Consider the following 26,139-nt stretch of genomic DNA (forward strand, 5'->3'; position numbering starts at 1 on the left):
GAATATAAAAGAGGAACAAGAATATGTTATTTGTGAACATAAAATTGTAAAAATTGATTACTACAAGTTTTAAATTGCGCAACATTGTTACATGTTGTATATATTTGTAACAAATTTGATCACTTATGATATATTACTCTTTACTTACTCACTAAAAGAAAAGAGGCCTATTATATATAAAGTTTTATATATAAATTCTCTGCTTAGGCAATATAATACAATCTTTGGCACCAATGTATAAATAGTGCAAATGTGATCAAATAAGTTACTATTATATATATTATATATATATATACTCCTGAACAAAATTAATGCATAATTTTTTTTTCATTTTTTCTTTAAAAGCTGATATTTAAATTTTAAAGAAAAAGTGAAAAAAAATTATGCGTTAATTTTGTCCAGGAGTATATATATATAATCTCATATAAAACTTATCACAAACAAAGAATTCACAAAATATATATTTAACTTCTTTTAATATTTATGTGGAACTTGTTATTTCAGATATTCTTTGTAAGATTATCTTTGCGACATTAACTCTAGCACCTTATGAATCATAATCGTTGTAGTAAATTAATTCGCACAAGTTTCTCGTAGTTGGTTCGCGTTCCAAAATTTCTCGCAGCTTCTTATAAAACATCATAGTAATCTCGTTTTTGTATCGCTTGTATACAATAGATTCTGGATGACTGTGCTGTTGTACTTCGTAGAATGTCAGCAATGATGTTGCACCTTCCGCTACTACATATACTGGACTAGCACCAGAGTCTCTTCCATTAGGATATATCTTGTAAGCGTTGCTACGATATGTTCTTCCTATTATACCAGCTCGGTCGCGTTTCTCCTCTTCCAATTCGTGCGCACTCTCCATCCACTGGTCCGACATCTCCTTTAAGTGTGGCGAGATATATCCTGACGATGGTATCACGATAAACAGCTTGTGCACTGGGAAAGTTACTTCGTGCTTGTTTTCGTAGTTTTCAATCTTTTCGATAATGCCCTTGCTATCGGAGGTGCCGCGATTCGGTAGGATAAATTGGAGATAACCGTAGAAACTGTAGGCCATACCCGTGCCACAATCCAGACCTTTCATGACGTCGAGATCGAGCAGCGGTCCTCTCTCCCACTCGGCCAGATCCATTATCCTCAGCAAATAGAAAGAGAATATCATTGACGGCACGCAGATGTAGGGACCGAAATCCCATACGTGATTCAACGGGCATCCCCGAACGATCATCGTCGACGCGATAAGGAATAAAAACACGCCGATGATAACGACCACTGCGGACGCGGTGTTCAGAGCAAAGTAATGACTGATGATGGATGAGAAACTTTGTCCAGATCGCGGATCCATGTTCGTCAATGAAATGACCGTCTGATACAGACGCAGCATTACGTCACAAAGTAGAAAAATCACGAGGAATACGGACGTAGCGAGGCACGTCGCTATCAACGACATCATCATCCCGTCTTTCGTCGCTTTGTACACAACGGGGATGGCGAAAATGACGACGAGGATGAGACTGTGCGTCAGATAAGTCTTCAATTTACGATCGCGCGGTGAATACCTTTCGCTTTCCATCCTAACAGATCGTTCCTGTTTATAGGTCACCACCGCCGGGTTTTTTTGCGCACGTAAATTTGAACCTGTTTCTTCTTCTTCTTTTTCTGTTTTGGCACTGGGCAATATTATTTTTCGCCCATGCTGCCAGATATCTTCTTTATTTCGAAATTAAATTGATTCAACCAGCGTTTGAGTGGTCCAATTATATTTGCACTTCAGTCTTGTGAAGGAAGGATAAAAGAGGATTTATGATCTTGACAGTAGGATATTTCAGGATCTCAAAAATGTCATAAGGAGGAGGCGCACCCAGGGCCACGGTCTTATATACAGGTCTGGAAACTCAGGCGTTTGGGATGGGCCTCTTAGGCCGGTATTCATAATCCGATCTTATATTTGAGATCGTCTTAAGTTCGAGCTTGAAATGCTACGCAGCCATTTGATTGATTGAATGAGGTCTTAAGTCAACCTCGGACCAGACTTAAGACAATCTTAAATATAAGATCGGACTATGAATACCGGCCTTATTGAAGACGTTTTTAATTTACTTAGCGGCCGTTGGAGTCGTTGCGATAGGTTTTCCCAACATGGCGGTCTTTCCCATGTGTCGGGTGGGGGAAGTGACAGATAGCACTAGTAATATATAAATAATAATATAATATAAATGAATTTTCAGGTTTTTTAATATTATTTTGAAAAATTATAGAATAAAAAATCTCAAAATATTCAACATTTATGTATTTAAGAAATTCCTTAACAAAATTCGTTTACTTCATATTTTTTACATTCATATAAATATACAAGAAATTCTAACAAAATTCATTTGTAAAAATATGAAATATGTTCATTTCTTTTTTAAAGATTTTTGAAAAGTGTGTAAATTCGTACAGAAAATTTTAAAATTGTCTTAGAAAGTTTTAGAGAATGTTTATAGAAAATCTGAAAATTTTTATGAGATATTCTGTAAATAATTTTCACCAGGGTACAACTGACAATTAATAATTATTACGTGGATATAGAATTCAAAAAAGTAAAAATAATAAATATTTATAATATCTATAATAATATATAAATAATAATATAATATAAATTTTTTCTTCTCTTAAATAGAAATATAAATAAATATAAATCTAGAACAACAAATATAAATACTGTTGTATGCACGGGTCGATCTCGATATGCATCGAAGCGCACAATACAACCATTCGAGATTCACAAACCATGTCATTCTCTCACGCCCGAACAAATAATGGAGCACTGATTAAAAAGGAGAATGGTAACTTTGTTAATGTAATACAATTCGAATCCGAATGTGAGAAGCAGAACTGTCTTAAACACAATCACATTTGATAGCTGCTTCGAATCTAATGTATCTGTCGTTGTTTTACAAATAAAACCCTTAATAACGCGCTCAGAAACGATCTCTCAGAGACAGGCATAGCTTTGATAAAGGAATGAGATCCAGAAACGCAACAATACGTATAGATTTAAAAATCAATGGAGAATGGAACTATTATTTGTGAGACATAGAATTAGTGAAAAAATTATTATTAGTGAAAAAATATTGAAATCTTGATAATTTTCACGTTTCGGAAATAAACTTTCGCGAAATACTTATATTTGAAAAAAAAATATTTGTTTCTTTTAACATATATAATATTAATTTAATATAATATTATTATTTAATATAATATTAATATAATATTAATATTTAATGTAATATTAATATAATATTAATTTAATATTATGCTATAATATTTAATACTTTATGATTATTTCAATATATTTGATATATAAGTACGAAATCAAAAGTATTGCATCATGCTCAAAAAATATAAAAAAACGCGCAAATAAATGATATGGTTTTTTTTTTACTTTTTTCCATTAGTTATCTTAGTTGCTCGTGTTCATGGAATATGTGTTTATTATTTGTTCTTAACTGTTACTATTAACTAGTTAATATACAATTATTATAATACTGTTTTTAATTATTATAATAAATTATTATAATACAAATACATAATTTTCGTTAATATAATCGTATAAAATGACGGTATTGTCATCCCGAGAAAAAAATGGATTTATGTAATTATATAAGATCATATATAATTGGCCATATAAAATTTCATCGGAAATAATATAATAATATACGAAAATTGGCGCGATACAATCATATATTTATATAATCATATATGACTAGATCTCATTATCAGATGTAAATCTATATTATCGGTTATGAAAAGATCTGAAAATATATGTTGTATTATATGTCATATATAATAATATGTATTTGAAATTTGGCATAATATGATCTTATCTTTATGTGATCATATTTAGCTAGATGTAATTATATATGAAAACAGATCTGGTCGAATATAATCATATAAATATAAAATCATATGGCACCAATTTTCGGACATTATTATATGTAATCATATAAAATTATGCATATTTATATCTGAATATATTACACCCATTTTTTTTCGGGATATTATATAAATGATATATCATCATAGATAATTTTGTAGATAATTGTACTGTCGTCAAAATAGTCTATCTATAATTAATTCCTTATACATATTGGTGATGTATACGTCAATAAATATACGTCAGACAATCATCGTAGATAATTTTGTACATCATAAATAATTGTACCGTCGTCAAAATATAGTCTATCTATAAATAATCCCTTATACATACTTAATAGTATGTCGTAGCTCAAACATATTGGTAATGTATACGTCAGACAGTCAATGTACTCTAATGTATGCAACAATACATGATAATTTTTGATGTCGTCAAAAAGCCGATTGACATACCTATGGTTTTGTATTCTATGCGACGGTGCCTTTTTTGCTACATTAGATCACTAGACCGGCGCGTAGACGGTACTGCTTTTCGCGCCGCTAGCACACACTTAGAGTGAGGAAAACGGAACTGACATCTGGACTCTAATAATTATATATAGGTAAAATGTTTTACTTCTTCAAATTTTACTTAAAAAAAAAATAAAAATATAAAAATTATTTTTCTATTTTTATTATATTTCCTATACATATATTCCCCACACGGAAAAATTTATCTAATAGATATCTAATAAATGTCTAAATGTTTATATGAGGTCCATACTCTCTATAGGTAACTAGTAGATGTATTTATATCGTTTACATATCTTTATACACTAAATAGCTACCAGAGAGACTAGACGTACACATGTTATCCACATATCTACATTTACACACAAAAAATACGGGCCACTAAATTTTAGCACAATTTTTTAACATCCTTCAATAACAATAAATCAGCGAAAAATCATCGTATTAAGGTGAAACAAAACTCAAATTAAAGCTTGAACATTTTTCTTTTTAAATCAAAAACCAAATTTGAGTTACAGAAAATATTTTACAAAATGACGGATGTTGAAGGTAGACTTTGAGAAATGAGAAACAAATCTTTTTTTAACTGTTGCATTGTTCAGGAGAATCGGTTTCCTTTTTGACGGCAAAATTATTTTAAACGTTTCTTGTGTAAAAAAGGTAATATTAATAATTGCATAAATTTTTTTGAAATTTAACATATAAAAAATATTTCAGATGAATATGCATATTATTATAATAACAGATTATTTATTAAGTCAATTTTTAAGACAAACATGCAAAAATATTATTTATTATAAGAGCTTTTAAGTTTTAATCTCTAAATATTTAAATACTATCATCGAGTTAAGTCAATCAAGTATTAAAATTCTATTAAAGTAAAACCGATTTATAAAAAAAAGAACATTTTCTATATTAATATGATATTTTTTTCACAATCCGTGCAAAAGGAAAGGATAAAAATCAACTGTTTTAATTTCTCTAATAATAAACTCAATGTTCAATATATTAATTGTCTACGACGTAATCTTGCCTCCTTCGTTATGTCTTGAACGTACGTTCCACTCTTATTATTCGCGAATTATCTGCTGAAGCATATTGATGCGCATTGCTTGCATGAATTAATTTACAATAGTGATTTTAAATTTTAAATCCGAATCTGCGTGTACTTTCTGCTTTGAATGTTATATCATCATCACAATGTTTACTTTTCACACACTCAGATATTGCCGTGAAATAAAGTTTAATATCCTGTATCCAATATTTATCTCTTCTAGCACTAACACATTACTAGCGTCTTTTTAACATTTAGCAAAAAGAAAACGAGTGCAGATGCTATGGCGCTTGCCAGGTAAACATTCACCCGCCAATCGTGAAGTCGAGCGCCTACCTGTTTAAAACGCTATCTTTTCTATTCTTTTTAATTTCGACTTGAAACTTTAAGGAAATATTCTTAAGATATTATAGTATTATACAGGGTTTACCAAAAGTGTGGAAATCCCTTAATATTTAGAAAAATACGCATTTAAAAAAAAATGTTTCACATACAAAAGTTATAGGATTTTATGTGGCGCAATACACAGCAACATTATTATGACCTCAAAAAATGTTTCAAAAAAAATATGTAATTGTTAATTGCAAATTACATATTTTTTCTTAAAAACAACTATATTTTTTCTTTACACCAGTTGATTCCTCTCATTATTTTGTATATAAAAGTATTGAGGTAAGATAATCGAAAAATGAATATTTTACTAGATATTTTATGGTTTATGTAAAATTAAGAAATGATTTCAAGCCTCATAACTCGGAAAGTACTTAATGAAAACTAACTTAATTCTAGTGGTTTGGAAAGCTCTCGAGATGAGCTACAAGAATATGCAAAAGCATATAGGGTGTCCCGTTTAAAAAGTTGGAGGTGACCTTCACATAACCTTGACAACGCTATTCGAGGTCATAATAATGTTGCTGTGTAATGCGCCACATAAAACCCTATAACTTTTGTATGAAACATTTTTTTTTTAAATGCGTATTTTTCTAAATATTAAGGGGTTTCCACACTTTTGGTAAACCCTGTATAATAGTACTCCAAGGAAAACCTTACAAAGGTAAAAAAAATACGCCAAGTACATAAAAAATATTCTACCTTATATGCAACAAAACGTTTAATGAAAAAATATCCCTAAAAATAATTTATAAAAATTTTCCCTCAAAAAATATATATAATTTTCCTAAAAAAAAATCCTTTAGTTCCAGGTCTACTTAATAAAACTTATGATCTTAAAACAAGTCGATTAGTTTTTCTCTTTTAAATTTAAAATGGGCGATTAATGCAATCGATGTTATTGCAATACAGCACCGAATATTGCAGCAATATTATTAATATTGTTGTAACATTGCAGCAACATTGCAATATTGCCGCAATATTACTGCAATGTTCTGTGCTGTATGGGGTAAGTATTAAATAGCTTTATGAGTTTGTAATCTGCAATATAAAACCCGCAATATGTTAATGCTATTTCATATATTGTACAAATATTTATTTGGATCACACATAATAATGTATTTTTATATATCATACAAAGTATGGAATTTATTTTGAAAATCATTTTCATTTTGTCCAGAATCTATAATACATAAATGCAAGATTGAATTTGTGACAAATATTTTAAATTATCAATTGCTTCAATGTACTTGGCTAATTAATTATTGATTTCATATTTAATTTTGATTTTTTTTTAGGAAAATTATATATATTTTTTGAGGGAAAATTTTTATAAATTATTTTTAGGGATATTTTTTCATTAAACGTTTTGTTGCATATAAGGTAGAATATTTTTTATGTACTTGGCGTATTTTTTTTACCTTTGTAAGGTTTTTTTTGGAGGGATTTCACACCTTTTTGTTAAAATTTATTTATATCTTTTCTGCAATTTATAAATTATTTTTAGGGATATTTTTTCATTAAACATTTTGTTGTATACAAGGTAGAATATTTTTTATGTACTTGGCGTATTTTTTTTACCTTTGTAAGGTTTTTTTTGGAGGGATACCAATTATCTGCAGCTCATTATCATTGGGGCAATTCACGGGGCAGATATCAAAGAGGACCATTAAAAGAAAGAAATTACGATAGAAAATAGTTAATATTTATACATTTGTTTATTTTTTATGTTTGATATTTCTTATTTCTTTATTTTTTCTTAGTTTTTTATATTTTTTTACATATTTTATATGATAGTTTATTTTTTTCGTTATTTTGTTTTTTTTATTTTCCGTTATTTTTGTTATTATATGATTGAAACATGTGAGTTACGTATATGAGAGAGAGAGAGAGAGAGAGAGAGAGAGAGAAATATATTTAATATATATATACATATACTTACCTTATATCTCAGTTTTAAATTATTTTGTCCCTTTTAATTCCTGTATATTATATTACTATATATTACAAGTCAAAATTATTATTGATTTAGTTAGCAGTTTTTATCATTACATACTTTACTATTATAGATTTCATTATTATTGCATTATTCTTTATTGATTATAAAATAAAATTTTGTTTCACGTATAAAGAATTAAAGAAAATTTTAGAAGTTCAGATTTAATTGAACAATACAAAGACATGTTGAAATTCCATCATTGTATTACATCTTAAACAAAATTGAAATTTAGCCATTACTAGATTAAAAATAACTTAAACAGATATATGTAATAAGTAAATAATAATAATATAATAATTATACCATAAAAGTTTGATATGGTAATAAATATTATTTTATAAGGCAGTATTATCAACATATATTTAGTTATCCTTCCATAATTCAAAATATATTTCCAGTTTTACAAATATGATATTACTCTTTTCCTACTTCCATGAAACATCTCAATCTTATTCCTACAAGTAACCTATTCATACAAGTTATGATTACGCAGAAAAAACTTATCTATGTACATAATTATATATACAGGGTGAGCCATTTTAATTAACGCACGCAATTATTTCGGAAACAAAGCATTTTAGAGAAAAATGTTTCAGACAAAAGTTTTATGGTTTCGAGGGGGCCATAAGATGATATCATTGGTTTGACACTGAAGAGTCATTTGAAGGTCACGTGAAGGTCACTTCAATTTTTTTAAATGGAACACCCTATATATTTTTGCACACTCTTATAGCTTATCTCGAGAGCTTTCCAAAACACTATAATTAAGTACCTTTTCGTTAAGTACTTTTTGAGTTATGAGGCTTGAAATAATTTCTTAATTTTACATAAACCGTAAAATATCTTGTAAAATATTCATTTTTCGATTATCTTACCTTAATACTTTTACGTACAAAATAATGAGAGGAATCAATTGGTGTAAAGAAAACACATAGTTGTTTTTAAAAAAAAATATGGAATTGTTAATTGCTAATTACATATTTTTTCTTCAAAACAACTATGTGTTTTCTTTAGACCAATTGATTCCTCTCATTATTTTGTACGTAAAAGTATTAAGGTAAGATAATCGAAAAATGAATATTTTACAAGATATTTTACGGTTTATGTAAAATTAAGAAATTATTTCAAGCCTCATAACTCAAAAAGTACTTAACGAAAAGGTACTTAATTATAGTGTTTTGGAAAGCTCTCGAGATAAGCTACAAGAGAGTGCAAAAATATATAGGGTGTTCCATTTAAAAAAATTGAAGTGACCTTCACGTGACCTTCAAATGACTCTTCAGTGTCAAACCAATGATACCATCTTATGGCCCCCTCGAAACCATAAAACTTTTGTCTGAAACATTTTTCTCTAAAATGCTTTGTTTCCGAAATAATTGCGTGCGTTAATTAAAATGGCTCACTCTGTATATATAATTATGTACATAGATAAGTTTTTTCTGCGTAATCATAACTTGTATGAATAGGTTACTTGTAGGAATAAGATTGAGATGTTTCATGGAAGTAGGAAAAGAGAAATATCATATTTGTAAAACTGGAAATATATTTTGAATTATGGAAGGATAGACTAAATATATGTTGATAATACTGCCTTATAAAATAATATTTATTACCATATCAAACTTTTATGGTATAATTATTATATTATTATTATTTACTTATTACATATATCTGTTTAAGTTATTTTTAATCTAGTAATGGCTAAATTTCAATTTTGTTTAAGATGTAATACAATGATGGAATTTCAACATGTCTTTGTATTGTTCAATTAAATCTGAACTTCTAAAATTTTCTTTAATTCTTTATACGTGAAACAAAATTTTATTTTATAATCAATAAAGAATAATGCAATAATAATGAAATCTATAATAGTAAAGTATGTAATGATAAAAACTGCTAATTAAATCAATAATAATTTTGACTTGTAATATATAGTAATATAATATACAGGAATTAAAAGGGACAAAATAATTTAAAACTGAGATATAAGGTAAGTATATGTATATATATATTAAATATATTTCTCTCTCTCTCTCTCTCTCTCTCTCTCTCTCTCTCTCTCTCTCTCTCTCTCTCTCTCTCTCTCTCTCTCTCATATACGTAACTCACATGTTTCAATCATATAATAACAAAAATAACGGAAAATAAAAAAAACAAAATAACGAAAAAAATAAACTATCATATAAAATATGTAAAAAAATATAAAAAACTAAGAAAAAATAAAGAAATAAGAAATATCAAACATAAAAAATAAACAAATGTATAAATATTAACTATTTTCTATCGTAATTTCTTTCTTTTAATGGTCCTCTTTGATATCTGCCCCGTGAATTGCCCCAATGATAATGAGCTGCAGATAATTGGTATCCCTCCAAAAAAAACCTTACAAAGGTAAAAAAAATACGCCAAGTACATAAAAAATATTCTACCTTGTATACAACAAAATGTTTAATGAAAAAATATCCCTAAAAATAATTTATAAATTGCAGAAAAGATATAAATAAATTTTAACAAAAAGGTGTGAAATCCCTCCAAAAAAAACCTTACAAAGGTAAAAAAAATACGCCAAGTACATAAAAAATATTCTACCTTATATGCAACAAAACGTTTAATGAAAAAATATCCCTAAAAATAATTTATAAAAATTTTCCCTCAAAAAATATATATAATTTTCCTAAAAAAAAATCAAAATTAAATATGAAATCAATAATTAATTAGCCAAGTACATTGAAGCAATTGATAATTTAAAATATTTGTCACAAATTCAATCTTGCATTTATGTATTATAGATTCTGGACAAAATGAAAATGATTTTCAAAATAAATTCCATACTTTGTATGATATATAAAAATACATTATTATGTGTGATCCAAATAAATATTTGTACAATATATGAAATAGCATTAACATATTGCGGGTTTTATATTGCAGATTACAAACTCATAAAGCTATTTAATACTTACCCCATACAGCACAGAACATTGCAGTAATATTGCGGCAATATTGCAATGTTGCTGCAATGTTACAACAATATTAATAATATTGCTGCAATATTCGGTGCTGTATTGCAATAACATCGATTGCATTAATCGCCCATTTTAAATTTAAAAGAGAAAAACTAATCGACTTGTTTTAAGATCATAAGTTTTATTAAGTAGACCTGGAACTAAAGGATTTTTTTTTAGGAATATTATATATATTTTTTGAGGGAAAATTTTTATAAATTATTTTTAGGGATATTTTTTCATTAAACGTTTTGTTGCATATAAGGTAGAATATTTTTTATGTACTTGGCGTATTTCTTTTACCTATGTAAGGTTTTTCTTGGAGTACTATTATACAGGGTTTACCAAAAGTGTGGAAACCCCTTAATATTTAGAAAAATACGCATTTAAAAAAAAAATGTTTCATACAAAAGTTATAGGGTTTCATGTGGCGCATTACACAGCAACATTATTATGACCTCGAATAGCGTTGTCAAGGTTATGTGAAGGTCACCTCCAACTTTTTAAACGGGACACCCTATATGCTTTTGCATATTCTTGTAGCTCATCTCAAGAGCTTTCCAAACCACTATAATTAAGTTAGTTTTCATTAAGTACTTTCCGAGTTATGAGGCTTGAAATCATTTCTTAATTTTACATAAACCATAAAATATCTAGTAAAATATTCATTTTTCGATTATCTTACCTTAATACTTTTATATACAAAATAATGAGAGGAATCAACTGGTGTAAAGAAAAAATATAGTTGTTTTTAAGTAAAAATATGTAATTTGCAATTAACAATTACATTTTTTTTTGAAACATTTGAGGTCATAATAATGTTGCTGTGTAATGCGCCACATAAAATCCTATAACTTTTGTATATAAAACATTTTTTTAAAAAATGCGTATTTCTCGAAATATTAAGAGGTTTCCACACTTTTGATAAACCCTGTATAAGAAAATGCAGAAATTGAAAAATCGTTTCTTCTGACCCATCTGGGTGTATGTTTTCCCTTAAGTCTTCGAAAATAGTAGCAGTATCGCTTGAATATTAGCTATAATAAATAGACTATTGCATTGACTTTAATTATATATAAATAATAATAATGAATACAATCTTTTTATGTATTAATATACATGTGTATAATTATTGGCTATAATATATTATACACACTCTCACATACCATACACAATATATACTCCTCTGAGCTCGTCTCTCCCTCTTTCTCGCGATCCGATAAAAATCTCTTTCATGGATAGATATAAATCTTAAACGACGTCAATCTGATTCGATCGTCGTAGGCGTCCAGTGCGAGATTAGCAGATAAAACGTTGCATCGTTTCGACGATTAGGATTATCCGAGAGGATTTGGCTTCGTGAACTCAAATACTGATAGCAGAGTATATCGTCGATATTAGTGCAAATGGGAAATTGATACTCGAGTATTGATGATTCGGTCAAGCAGCCTCGAGAGATTTGCCTGAGATTTCCGCATTACGGAAAATGTAACTACAATATAAGCGCGATACAAGTGTAAACTATTTTTCTTCAAGTAATAAATATCGCGAGATATTTTTGGTACCATTTTTAGATCGATCACTATTGACATTTCTTCAATAACATATTATATAATGTGATAGCTTTATAAGATTACATATTTTTTCAAATTCGAGATTTTAATTCTTTAATTCTGTTTTCATTTTGATCAGCATATTTTTATGCATTTTTTACAAGTTAAATAAGTTCAACTTAAATATATTTAAGAATAGATTTGCAACGATTATAATATGATTAATATATTAGTGCGCAATATAAATAAATAATTTAACGTGTTCAACGTGACAATTTGCATGTGTTTTTGTATTACCGCAAAATTTAATCCGAATATAATGCACAATAATACAGTTGTTACGGATGACGATTCGGATAGGAACATATTCTTGATTATTAATTTATTACAATACAGAAATCAGTGAAAAAGGGAGAGCGAGGGCAAAGGGGAGAAAAAAAAATTAAATCTTTTTTACTTTTTTATATTTCAATATTTTAATATATTCTGAGATAAAAAAGAATGCACACGAGAGTTTAAATATATTTATCTGATCTTATTACTATGCAATAAAGCTGCTAATAAAACAATACTTTAAAAAACTTTCATATTTTCTGTGAAATTGTTTCTATTTAAAAAAGAAGCATCTTTTAGAGTCAAGTTTTCTATATAATTAATATTGTAGTATATGATTAAAATATATACAGGGTGTTTCCAGTATCTCGCAATAAAGTAAAACCGTTAATTAAAAACGATCGACCAATATGCGAGACTAGAAGCGCGCCGCGAGAAAGATCGTCCCATTGTAACTAAATATTTTGTAATTTATATCTCAAAATTTTACGTGGTTTTTTGCAAAATAGATTAGGATATAGGATTTTTTAGTCCAGTTTAGCGAGATCTACTTATGGTTTTACTTTGTACCGAGATACTGGAAACATCCTGTATATGTCATATTTTTATACAATATTATACAATACAATATTTTTATACAATATTATACAAGACAATATTTTTAATATCATATTGTGCAATTATAATATTATATTGATAAAATACAATTAAACAATTATTAATTCCTATATGACATTAGTGAATAATTAAGTATATACATTTATAAATATTATCACAATCATTTATTCTATAATTTTAATTTTTAAATAGTTAATGTCTTAGAAATTATTCAATTGTTGAATAAAAATCGAAAATATTTTGTCTGTTTATCAATTTCTGACCAGCGTGTTCCCATCTTCTGTTCAATATCGGTAACTGAAATGATTGAACTTTTGATCTCCGTTTTTACAAATTCCTTTATCTAAAATGGATTAATTTAATAATTATTATCAATAAATGATTTTCTATTTAATAATTGCACTGTCACAAATACAAAGTATCATTATGAACAGAACTATAGAAAAATATTATATAAAATATAGAAATCTGATTTATTTAAAATTTACCTCATCCAACTGTTCCTTAGAATACGCACTGTTAATTATAACAATTAATGTCGCAATCTTATTGACTCTCCTATCAAGAATAAAACAATATTATAACTAATTCGTACAATAAATCTTCACATCTATGTGCAATATATCTTTATTAAATAATATCGTCACCTGTGTCTTATTGTTTCGTAATTACTTAATAAACTTGTAAGCATGTACTTAGTATTCCTCTCAAGAACAGAAAGGAAAATATTAGCAGTTGAGGCATAAGCTGGCTCCATCGATTTAACTTCACTATAAGGTACATTATGCCAAAATTTATATAAAATGTCTGCTATTTTTGTTTCTAAATAATGGATTATAATTTTAGAATTTTTACTATAAGCCAAACATTCTAATATTTTATCATTTCCTTTCATGTAATCATTAAAAACTTTGATCCATGTATCACGATCTGCCGTTTTCAAACCATTGCAATATGTCCACCTCTTCCATCCAGGCAAAAGTCTACAGAAGACAGTCCAGAAAAGAAATAAAAATCTTCTAATCGAAATTGTGTTAATAGTTTCTTTAGTATTTTATAAATAATTTTTTGATATAAGTGATAACTAATTTCTCAAACATATATATGTAGAATATAAAAAATATCCTTATAAAAAGAATCGAATATTTTGAATATTATGAAAAGAATTACTTGTTTTCTTCAGGATTTGCTAGATGCCATTTCAAATGAGTCCTAGATTTTTCTTCGCAAGGATTTTCATTTATAATACATTCCCACTTTACGAGTTCTTGTTTTAAACATTTAGTATAATCGTTGATGTGACTTTCGTTAAGCAGATTCCAGTTAATAATTCTAAGTTTCTGCATAAAACCAAACCTTAGCACTCCCTAAAATTTAATAACTATCATTATATTTAATTTATTCATTATTTACAAAAACAGATATAATGTACGCGCAAATAAACGTTTATACTAAATAATTTTCTTTCATATTTCTTTAATATTTATGTGACTTCGTAGCATCAATATCATAATAAGTAGATTTACCAATTCCTTATTTGTGTGTGAATAATTGTGTATATATTTTATCATCTAAATAGGTATGGATTTTATATCATTTAATGAATTTTTAACACATATATCGATATATAAAGTGTTTCATAAAATTGTGCTAACATTCGTGAGTGGGTAGAACGCAATAAACTGAACAGAAAGATTCTTTACCATTCCACGATTTTCGTAATAATTATTGAAATATTAATTAAAAATATGAATAAGCACGCGTTTCGCGAGACTGTATCGTAGGATATGCGCGATAGGTGTGCCTGCGGCGAATGTCGCATAGCAATGAAGAAACAAGAGTCGAGGCACGCGCGATCAAGAGAGCATTACGAGACACTTTGTATATATATTTTAGTCTGTGCATATTGATGTATCGATTAATGTATCGATTTTGATTATATGATATTTTATTTTCTTAATTATTATTTTCTTAATTTAAATCTGTGGCGTATCAAATATAGATTTTAAGTATTTTAAACTTTAAATATCAATTTCTTTTATAAAACAAGCATTTACAAGTGGATTATTTTATATATTATATTAAATTATTATGTGTTGTATAACGTAAAAAAATTATCTTAATTATCTTTGCAAAATATTTGTATATTTTTGACAACGTAAACATTCGAATACTACAAAAGAAAATTAATATAAGAAAGATAATTGTGTTATATACTGTGTTCTATAATTTCCTAAAACTAATTAAATATTAATTACACAATTGATCAACAATTATCATGTAAATACTAATGTATTATTATTATAGAAAAATAACGGGTGTACTTCCGAAAACCGATCACCTCCGATTTGAATGAAATTTTGTAGAAAGCTTCCTTTTAGCTTAAAATACTAGCCTGCAAAAGGAATTTTGGCGACTGCTACAAAAAAGTCATTTTTTTAAAAGCGAGGTTCCACATGGGTTTGTAACTTTCCACGCGAAGCAAGGGGGACGGGGTGGGTGCGGTAGGGGGGGCCGAAGGCGCCCATTGCACCCCCACCCCGCGCGTGTGTGTGTGTGTGTGTGTGTGTGTGTGTGCGTATTTGGCTTGTTGCGCAACCTTGTTTACATTTGTTACGTTTGTTTATATTTTTTGCTAGCCGTTACTCGTGGTCTACGTTTCGATTTGTGCTGAGTACGTATGTATCGTTCAAAGAAGTAACGTTAACTAGCAAACTAATAAAGCTTTGTTCAGTATTTTTTTGTGTGTATATTCTAATCTTATCTACCAAGGTATGATTTTTTACAAATTATTATTCGTGACGATTGTGTATTGTTTCAACATTAGAAGCTAATAAAATTTTTTTTATATTTAATAGGTAATCATTATATGAGTACATACGATAAAAAATATCTAGGGAAAATTAATTAAAATGTGTTAGAAAATGTATAATATTTTATGTTTATGTTTTGTTTAACAAAGATTTTTTTTACTAAAAATCTTATGGAGAGTATTCAGAATAGTGACCTTGACATATTTTGTCAAGGTCAAGCCAATTTAACTGTCTGATTATATATATTTCCCTTATTATTATATTTTTCATCATTTTCTTTAAAAAAAATGACTTTTTTGTAGGAGTCGCCAAAATTCCTTTTACAGGCTTGCATTTTAAGCTAAAAGGAAGCTTTTTACAAAATTTCATTCAAATCGGAGGTGATCGGTTTTCGGAAGTTTATCCAAAATAACTTGATGAAATATTCAAAACTTATGTGATTGTATTAAATATAAAGAAAAAATATATAACAAATATGTAATATAACGCCTTTTGAATTTAAATTTCTGAATTTTGGTACAAAAAAATTAAATAATAATGTATAATGAATTTTTTTGTTTAAGTCATTACATATCATTATATATCTATTTTTAAAAGAATTCATTATTATGATATGAAATCGTTATATTATAAAATAGATAATTGATGTAATGGATAATTTTTTTATAAAAAAATGTAATTATATTTATATATATACCTTAAATTCAGGATAAAAATTTAAGAATGGAAAGATGTTCGACAAAAATTCAAATGCTTTGAGCATAGGATACCATGCTATATAATCTCTTTCCTGTGCCAAATAAGAAGCGAGTTCCCAAAATACGGAGAATTCAAGTTTCTTCTCTATCGCAAAATGAAACGCATCATTGATGATTTGCGCTCGATTGAGAACATGTATATTACTATATTTTTCAGAATTTAAGTATTGTGCAATTTTTCGCCAGTTCGCAATATCATAATTGACGCGATAGTATCCTGTTATAAAATAAATTACTTTTGTCGATTATTAAATACTTTGAAATGATATATATTGATTAAACATATTTCGAGATATTTCGGTATTAAATATATTATTATTATTAGAGAAGTTTGCATCTTCTGTTTTTTATTATTTAACATGAAGGCTGTATCAGCAATTCTACATATTACAGCAAGAAATGAAAATTTCAAATATATTGTTAAAATTTCAATATTCTTGCAATATCTTTTGTTATATCTTACATGTATATGAGTTTTAATACATCTTATGATTATTTTTAATTAAAATTTATGTCATATATGATATATATGGTATATTACATACATATATACGTGTGTGTGTGTGTATATATATATATGGTATATATATACAGGGTGTCCCATTTTAAAAGTTCCACCCTCATAACTTTTCAGGATCAACGTTTGAAGGAAAACGGCTCGAACAAAAGTTGTAGGGAACAATGGGGCTATCTAATAGTGACCTTGGATTCGACATTAAAGGTCATTTTCAAGGTCATTTGAAGGTCAACTTCCGTTTTATAAATGGGTACCCCTATTACTTATTACTTTATTATTATTACCTTATTATTACCTATTATTTTATTACTTATTCTTGTAGCTTATCTCGAGAGCTTTCCAAAACACAATAATAAAGTATTTCTTCATTCAGTACTTTTCGAGTTATGAGGCTTGAAATAATTTCTTAATTTTATATAAACCATAAAATATTTAGTAAAATATTCATTTTTTGATTATCTTACCTTAATACTTTTATGTACAAAATAATGAGAGGAATCAATTGGTGTAAAGAAAACATACAGTTGTTTTTAAGAAAAAATATGGAATTGTTAATGGCAAATTACATATTTTTTCTTAAAAACAACTATGTTTTTTCTTTACACGAATTGATTCCTCTCATTATTTTGTACATAAAAGTATTAAGGTAAGATAATCGAAAAATGAATATTTTACTAGATATTTTATGGTTTATATAAAATTAAGAAATTATTTCAAGCCTCATAACTCGAAAAGTACTGAATGAAGAAATACTTTATTATTGTGTTTTGGAAAGCTCTCGAGATAAGCTACAAGAATAAGTAATAAAAAATAGAGGTTCCCACTTAAGAAACGGAAATTGACCTTCAAATGACCTTGAAAATGACCTTTAATGTCGAATCCAAGGTCACTATTAGATAGCCCCCTTTGTTCCCTACAACTTTTATCCGAGTCGTTTTCCTTCAAACGTTGATCTTGAAAAGTTATGAGGGTGGAACTTTTAAAATGGGACACCCTGTAAATATATGCATATGTATGTATATGAATACCTGTTACAAACTTCTAGGGTATGTAGAGGGTTCAAAGTAGACTAACTTTTAATAAGGAACTTATGTCCGGAAACGCACCGTTTGCGAAATACAGACTGGAACTGTTGGTATTAGGAAGATTAGTATTAGGAATAATTCTCATAATATCATTATTTATTTACATTACACTATAAAATTGTTTAGCAATGTCAAAACAGATGGCTACAATAATTGTTCATAATGACAACGAGAAATCCAAATAACGTCTAACATTTTGGAAAGAGTGTACGAGAACATGCTACGTAGGTGCAATGCTTGCATCGAAGTTGGTGGTCGTCATTATGAGCAATTATTGTAGTCATCTGTTTTGACATTGCTAATCATTTTTGTAGTGTAATGTAACCAAATAAAGTTATTATGAGAATTATTCTTATTACTGAACATACCAACAGTTCCAGTCTGCAGCTCGCAAACGGTGTGTTTTCGGAAATGAGTTCCTTATTAAAAGTTGATTTAGTTTAAACCCTCTGCATACCCTACAAGTTTGTAACAGATATTCATTAACACCCTGTGTTTATATGCAGGGTGTTTGGAAATTCAATCGACAAATTTTCAGAGATTGTCGGGGGCACCATAAGAATCATTTTTTGCAAATGAACCTGGGGTCGGAAACGTGTCATTACATCGCTACGGCATACGGAGTGTTCGAAAGAGTCGGGACCTCGAAATATCACAAAAAATAGAAGTTTTACAAAAAATTGTTTGTTTTTTTTGTTTTTTTTTCTTGCCTTCATCGGCTGGATCAGCCACCGATCTTGCCTTCATCGGCTGGATCCATCACCGTTCTTGCCATGGTTGGCTAGATCATCTTCCAATCTGGGAATCGAATTTGTGTTTGGATGTCTTGCCTTCGTAGGCGAGACATCTTACCATGAAAAGCTCGATAACTTCGAAACGGCTTACTTAAAGTTGGTAAAATTAGTGCTTTGAAAAGGTCTCGAGAAGGGCTACAAGAATATGCAATAAAAAGTGGAGGGTTCCATTTCAAAAATTCAAGGTGGCCTTGTCGTGACCTTGGCGACGCCATCCAAGGTCAAACACATGGCGCCAGTAAATAGACCTTTTTACACCCTCCAACTTTTGTTTGAAACAATATTTTGTAAAACTTCTATTTTTTGTGATATTTCGAGGTCCCGACTCTTTCGAACACTCCGTATGCCGTAGCGATGTAATGACACGTTTCCGACCCCAGGTTCATTTGCAAAAAATGATTCATATGGTGCCTCCGACAATCTCTGAAAATTTGGCGACTGAATTTCCGAACACCCTGTATATATAAATAAACAATAAAGATATAAATTTTTTATTCAATATTTACCAGCTTGTTGTAAGTTGAAAATAATCCATTCATCTTTCTCAAAATAGAGTACGATTCTTGAACGCCTTGGTGTTAACCAAAAATTCGTCCAAGTTACTTTAAAATCGAGTTTCGACTCTGTAGTATAAGTAACAGGTATATAATATTGTTCCTCATCTGATTTGTTGTAAAATTCTACTGATACGCTTGGAAGAGCAGTAGCATAATTTTGCGTCACCTTCAACACGATAGTACATCTCTGCATAATCCACGAATCTATCATGTCATTTATATTAAAATCATACGTGGAATTGAATTCAATCATGACAGATCTAATAGCATTCCATAAATCACGAGAAGTTGTTGCTCCAGGATCATCTAATCTATAAGATTTAACATTATGATAATTTTAATACTATATTAAAATTGATAAATAAATAACAAAGTTGAAAATCATAATTTATAAAATTTATTATCATATTTTAATCTATAATGTAACTCCTACAGAGATAGAAATTTATGAACTTAATATAATTGTATATATATATATATATATATATATATATATATATATATAAAATCTACGAATCTATCGTGTATATAATACATAATATATAATATATACAATTATTGATTATATACACGATAGATTCATGGGTTTTATATGTTATAAAAATAAAAAAAATATATATATATTATTTTTATAACATATAAAAAAATAATAAAAACATATATACATATATATAATATATATATTTTTTAGTATATATTTTTAATAAAAATATTTTATTTATATTTTATGTATATATTTTTATTTAATATATATTAATATATATTTATTAATAATTATGTTAGCATTCGTCGTGACTGAATGAATAATAAATTAATTTTTATATTACAAAGATTTTAGAGTGTTTATATTCTATGTTTGTAAAACTACATTCTCCAAATCATTCAATTTAAATTATTTGATATTTAGAAAATATGAATATCTATTATATATTTATTAAGAAAAAAGTTGAAATTCAATCTTAACAAAAATTCATACGTATAAAATAGCAGTATAAATTTATGCTTTTAAATATCTATGTCCTTTAAACATTAAAAAACTGGTAATGTATTATTAAATGTATTTTATACTTTGATTTATCTTTCCTTTGCCTCTATGATGTATATATTATTACATTACAATACATTATACTTACTGATTATACAAATATTTCACGAATCCCTTTGAAAATATATCAAGTGGTAATGTTCGTTCTAACATGCGCCATATAATGGATCCTATAATGTTTAAAAGAAAAAAAATTTAATATATTTAAAATCCCTTTACTGAAATGTGCAATAAAGGTTTGTGAATATATTTGTAACTAATAAAACTAAATATATCACACACAAAATTTGTGCAATTAAATCCAAGTAAGTAGCTATAAAAAATTATTAAATACATTTCAACGAAAAAATTTGTAATAATAGATAAATAGTGAATGATTAAAAATTTGTTAAAAATAATAAATTAGACAATTATAAGGAATCAGTTAATTTTATATTTTATTTTGATTTTTTGAAATCTTAGATAAACATGTATAATTATAATTTAAAAAAAATTACACATTATAAAATTATCCAAAAATTATATAAAAATTTAATTTTAAATTTTACGTTATTGCAAATATTATGAAAAAATATATTAAATTTTACAAATGAAGGGCCTTGCACGGTTCTTTCTACGGAAATTGAATTTCGAAGAAATTTGAATTTTGATTGAATTTCCTTAATTTTGGAAATAAATAGTTTACGTAAAAACACAATAAAAATTTAAAAAATGTCAAAATAAATGTGATAAGGTTGATGAAGTGGTTTCGTCACTACAAGTATTCAAATATCGAAATAAGGCGTTATTTCAATACTATTAAGGAAAAGTAAATAATATATTCAATAAAATAAATAATATATTAGAATGTCATACACAGTTGATCATTTATATTAATACATTTTACTAATTTATTAACATGGAAAAAATGTGTGTGTAGCAGCATCGCCGCTGTCGTCGCCATAACATGCCATTTGATATTTGATAAAATATAATTAGTTGAAAGTATAGTTATTATATAAGTTTCCCCTAAGTCTCCCCCTTCGAATGGAAGAGGGATACAACTTCCCTAATTGCTTTAAAAGACTAGCCTCTCAAAATAATTAAACACCTGTTTCATGATTTTTCGTAATTTTTGAACCGCTTCTGAAATATAGTATATGGGATGTTTATGGACACTCTATATATACATTTATGTACATATTTTCCACGTAAATATAATATCAATGTATTAATAAAAGTAATCAACTGTGTGTGATTCTACTCAATAATACATTATTTATTTTCTCTCAGTAGTTATGAAATAACGATTTATTTCGACATTTAAACGCTTGTAGCGACGAAATGGCTCTATCAAACGATATCGCGGTTAATGTGACTTTTAATTTGCCACAAACTATTTATTTCCAGAGTTTCTGCAAATTTCACAAAACTTCAAAATTCAATTTCCATAAGAATCGTACAGGGTCTTTTGTTTATAAATGACTTTTCTCATTTTCTATGAAATTAACATTCAGAAATTTATAATTATTTAATTGTTTAATTATGCAGTGTCTTACGCATACCTTTGATTTGAGAGAGAGAAGACTGTAAATAATTTTCAGGATAACTATTATATTCTATAGTAGAATTTATAACAACATAAGTATTTAGATAGAGTAATTCATGTTGAACTTGAACTACAAACAAATCCATCTCTCGAGAATTTGGCAGAACCTAAAATCAATTCGATATAATCATAACTTATCATAAATAATCAAAAAGAAAATGTTTTTGGTACATATCAAAATTAGCTTATTATATGCTATTGTTAAGAATAAAGTTTGTATGTGTGTTTGTGTGTGTAAATCTTTCTGCGATAATTTTCATACAAAAACATATACATATATAGTTTTTATTAAATTTCTTTCACCGGATTTCTAGAAATTTTAGAGACTTGGATTCTTATAATTTCTTATATTTAAGAAATAAAACAGAATATTTGCACAAATATTTAACAATTATTTATATTGCTAAACTATTAATCATTTGACTGCGTATTCAAATAGCGTTAGTAATAAAATAACCTGGCCATTAATGTATGCTTGATAAAATATATTAAATCCTTCGTTTAAACGTGTATGAGGCCAGAAGTAAGTTGGTCTGAACAGATTTCTAATATATTTTTGTACCATCCCACGTGCAATTAAGCGTGCAATTATCGTTTTGTATGCGACAGGATCTAATTCTTCATTATAAGTGATATCTGCTTCTCTAAAAATAATTATATTAATATGTATGAAAAATTTATGATATTAATATAATTTCTTATGTAAATGGATTACAATATAATATGTAATTAAAATAGTTCTTAAAATATATCTATATTTTTAACTATATATATTACCGATAAAAAATGAAACCCAAACTCTGTTCTATATCATTTTGTAAATCCGGGATTACGACATGATCCACTTTGCTCTCATATGAAACAGAGGTCCGCGCAAGTTCTCTCCTCAAAATATTCCAATTACGAATGTATACACTAGTGGAAGAAATAACAGTTTTCGCAAATTCTAGATGCGACTCCGATTGTGGTCTGAACCATATGGATGAACGAATTGTTTCATTATCCGAGAGGATGATCTGATGAAAACCGGATACCAGAAATGCTATGCTATCTATGGAGATCAAAGGAGTCTCATGAAAATATGTCCATATCATATTATTGTTCGTCAATTCAGTATCTCGTATCGGCATATTTGACAAAGCTTTGTATTTTGGATGATGTATTATGCAAATAATAAAAGTAATTTTTAATTCTGGCTTGTCCCAATATGGAAATATTTGCTGTTTTTTCATTTGATACCAATTTGTTCGCTGGATACCTGTTGCGATTAACCACCTACCGTATTTTAATGATATATTTTAGATAATGACTAATTTTTTAGATAATTGTAAGCGTAAAATGCACAAATGTACAAATTGTTTTTGATATTTCATATATTCTTCTACTTACTCTATTTCTTTATCTTTGTTTATGTACGGAGTTCCGAAAGATTCCCTTACGATATTAATTGAGATTGCATAGTCTATATACAGATCGTATATTCCACGCAACGAGACATCACCGAAATCGAGCACGACAATATTGTTTTTAATAAAATTTGTTGATTTTGTTTCATAAAGCTTACCATTATTTTGATTTAATTTTGAGTACATTATAATTGTTGTATCCGGTACATAAAAACCTATGTATCGTTTTGCATGAGAAATATTTAAAGTGATTATGCATACGCTATGGAGAAAATGATTGTCTAATATTATCTTCATATTATAATGTGTCAGAAGTACATAATCTGATATATTGCTTGATGTATTGTTTAATAAACTGCGCACTGCGATTTTCGATTCTTCATCGATTCCTTTGATTATTGATTCTTCATCATCCACATGACTCGCTATTGCTATCATGGCAAGGTATATTATACTATTACTTAATAATAGTTTTAAGAATGTCATGTTGAATTTCACTCGGATATCTATAAAAAACGTTTCTTCAATAAAAACAAAAGTATTTGCAAAGAGTATGCAATAAAATCGATATTTGTGTGAAAAAACGTTCAAGAGAATTTACAAAACACTTCATAAGAAAATACGATTAATTTAAAAAGAAATTAAAATAATACAGTTTAATAAATAAAGGAATGATTAGAAAAGATAAATATAAAAATTATTAAAACGACATATAAAATATTTTTTTCGGACTTGAATATTAGGAGACATGAAGGATGTATTGAGATAATTCCAGTAGGACAAAACACAATAAACATAACTCTTATTTATCTCAATTAGCTATCTTTAAGATTTCTCCTAGTGCAATTATATATTTCAATGTATATATATATATAATTTAAGCATTAAAATGTATGAGAAATGAAGGTATATTCTGAACAACGCGATTTTATACATGATATGGACCATATGTTTACTAACATGTTATTTTCAAGATCAATCTGTTCCTTAAGTAAGAAATGTATTAAAAACATACAAACACTGAACGGAAATCAAATATCATCAAATATTTGAAATTTTGATAATGTAACGGATTGTATCAAACATTCGAACAAAATTCTAAAAACAATTATGTTAATATTTTTATAACACATCTTTTTGAATAAAATGTTAATTTTTTATTATTTGTTGTTTATTCGTTCGTTACACATTCAAATTAACATATCCTACTGGTCCTAGATATTCATTATAAAAAATATTTTAAAAACAAAACACAGGTATTATTATACGTTTTTAAGATAGATAATTTTATAGCTTAGCTAATGAGATAATATTTTATATAGCTTAGATAATTTTATAGCAATAATAAAAAATTAATTACACAATAATTTTATAATGTCAAAAAGAAATTTAGCTTATAAATTTTACACTTTCTATATGTCAAAATGGTCGAAACATGTTATTACAGTACAAACGTAAATGTCTTCACCCACACATTTCTATTAACTGTAATGTATGCAAAAGATAAAAATATTATTTACAATAAAATGAGTTAGTCGATTTGAAAATTAAAGAAATTCTTTTATAAAATAGAAAGTCTTTTATAAAATAAAAGCGTTACCTGTTACTCCACACAATTTTGTATGCACATTTAAAGAAAGAAAGATAAATATTTTATTATATATTTAATGCCTTACCCTACTAGTTGAAATAGCTAGGTTTAATATCAGATTTACCACCAAAAACATTCAATCGCGAACTTATCGCTTCAAGAGACTATCATGAACTGATGGCTCTGTCGGCATACCTGACAGTATATAGAATGTACGTAGTGTTATATAAATAACGTCTTGATTATACATAGCATAGGATATCTTACATATTGACAGAAGTCAATAAGTATAAACTTGTTTATGTTTTTTGTTCCATTTTCGTATATGAAGCTTTTATTTATAAAGACAATTTTTCTAAGAAACTATTCGCGAGAGAAAATTAATTGAAGAATTATAATCGCCCTTATACTTGCATGTATTGGCCGATCTTTTTTAATTAATGTCTCGAAATATTACGTAGTGGTTTTCAAAATGATATGGGATTTTTTAGTTCAGTTTAGCGATATTTACTTATGGTTTTACTTTGTTGCGAGATACTGGAAACAGCCTGTATATGTATGTATCTGTGTAAAATAAACACATGTAAATATATAAT

General features: G+C 27.5%; 2 protein-coding genes across 2 annotated transcripts; both read right to left on the reverse strand.

The window, feature by feature from the left end:
• Window positions 1-425: 425 nt before the first annotated feature.
• Window positions 426-1,582, reverse strand: LOC145974704 (stimulator of interferon genes protein homolog). Its single transcript, XM_083104711.1, has one exon. It carries the CDS (start codon window positions 1,580-1,582, stop codon window positions 548-550), a length of 1,035 nt encoding a protein of 344 aa, XP_082960837.1. The 3' UTR covers window positions 426-547.
• Window positions 1,583-12,927: 11,345 nt separating this feature from the next.
• LOC145974485 (aminopeptidase N-like) lies at window positions 12,928-25,901 on the reverse strand. The gene is made up of 12 exons (XM_083104340.1): window positions 25,629-25,901; window positions 23,936-24,458; window positions 23,324-23,821; window positions 23,004-23,190; window positions 22,503-22,653; window positions 21,047-21,128; window positions 19,863-20,224; window positions 16,900-17,177; window positions 14,560-14,756; window positions 14,037-14,372; window positions 13,878-13,947; window positions 12,928-13,732 (listed from the first exon to the last, which is right to left on the reverse strand). The coding sequence occupies exons 2-12, from the start codon at window positions 24,436-24,438 to the stop codon at window positions 13,601-13,603; spliced, it is 2,796 nt and encodes a 931-aa protein (XP_082960466.1). The 5' UTR covers window positions 24,439-24,458; window positions 25,629-25,901; the 3' UTR covers window positions 12,928-13,600.
• Between the last annotated feature and the right edge of the window lie 238 nt (window positions 25,902-26,139).

Source organism: Camponotus vicinus, unplaced genomic scaffold (assembly GCF_025532165.1).
Source record: "Camponotus vicinus isolate PSW18456_S1 unplaced genomic scaffold, iyCamVici1.0 SCAF_7, whole genome shotgun sequence".
NCBI lineage: Eukaryota > Metazoa > Arthropoda > Insecta > Hymenoptera > Formicidae > Camponotus > Camponotus vicinus.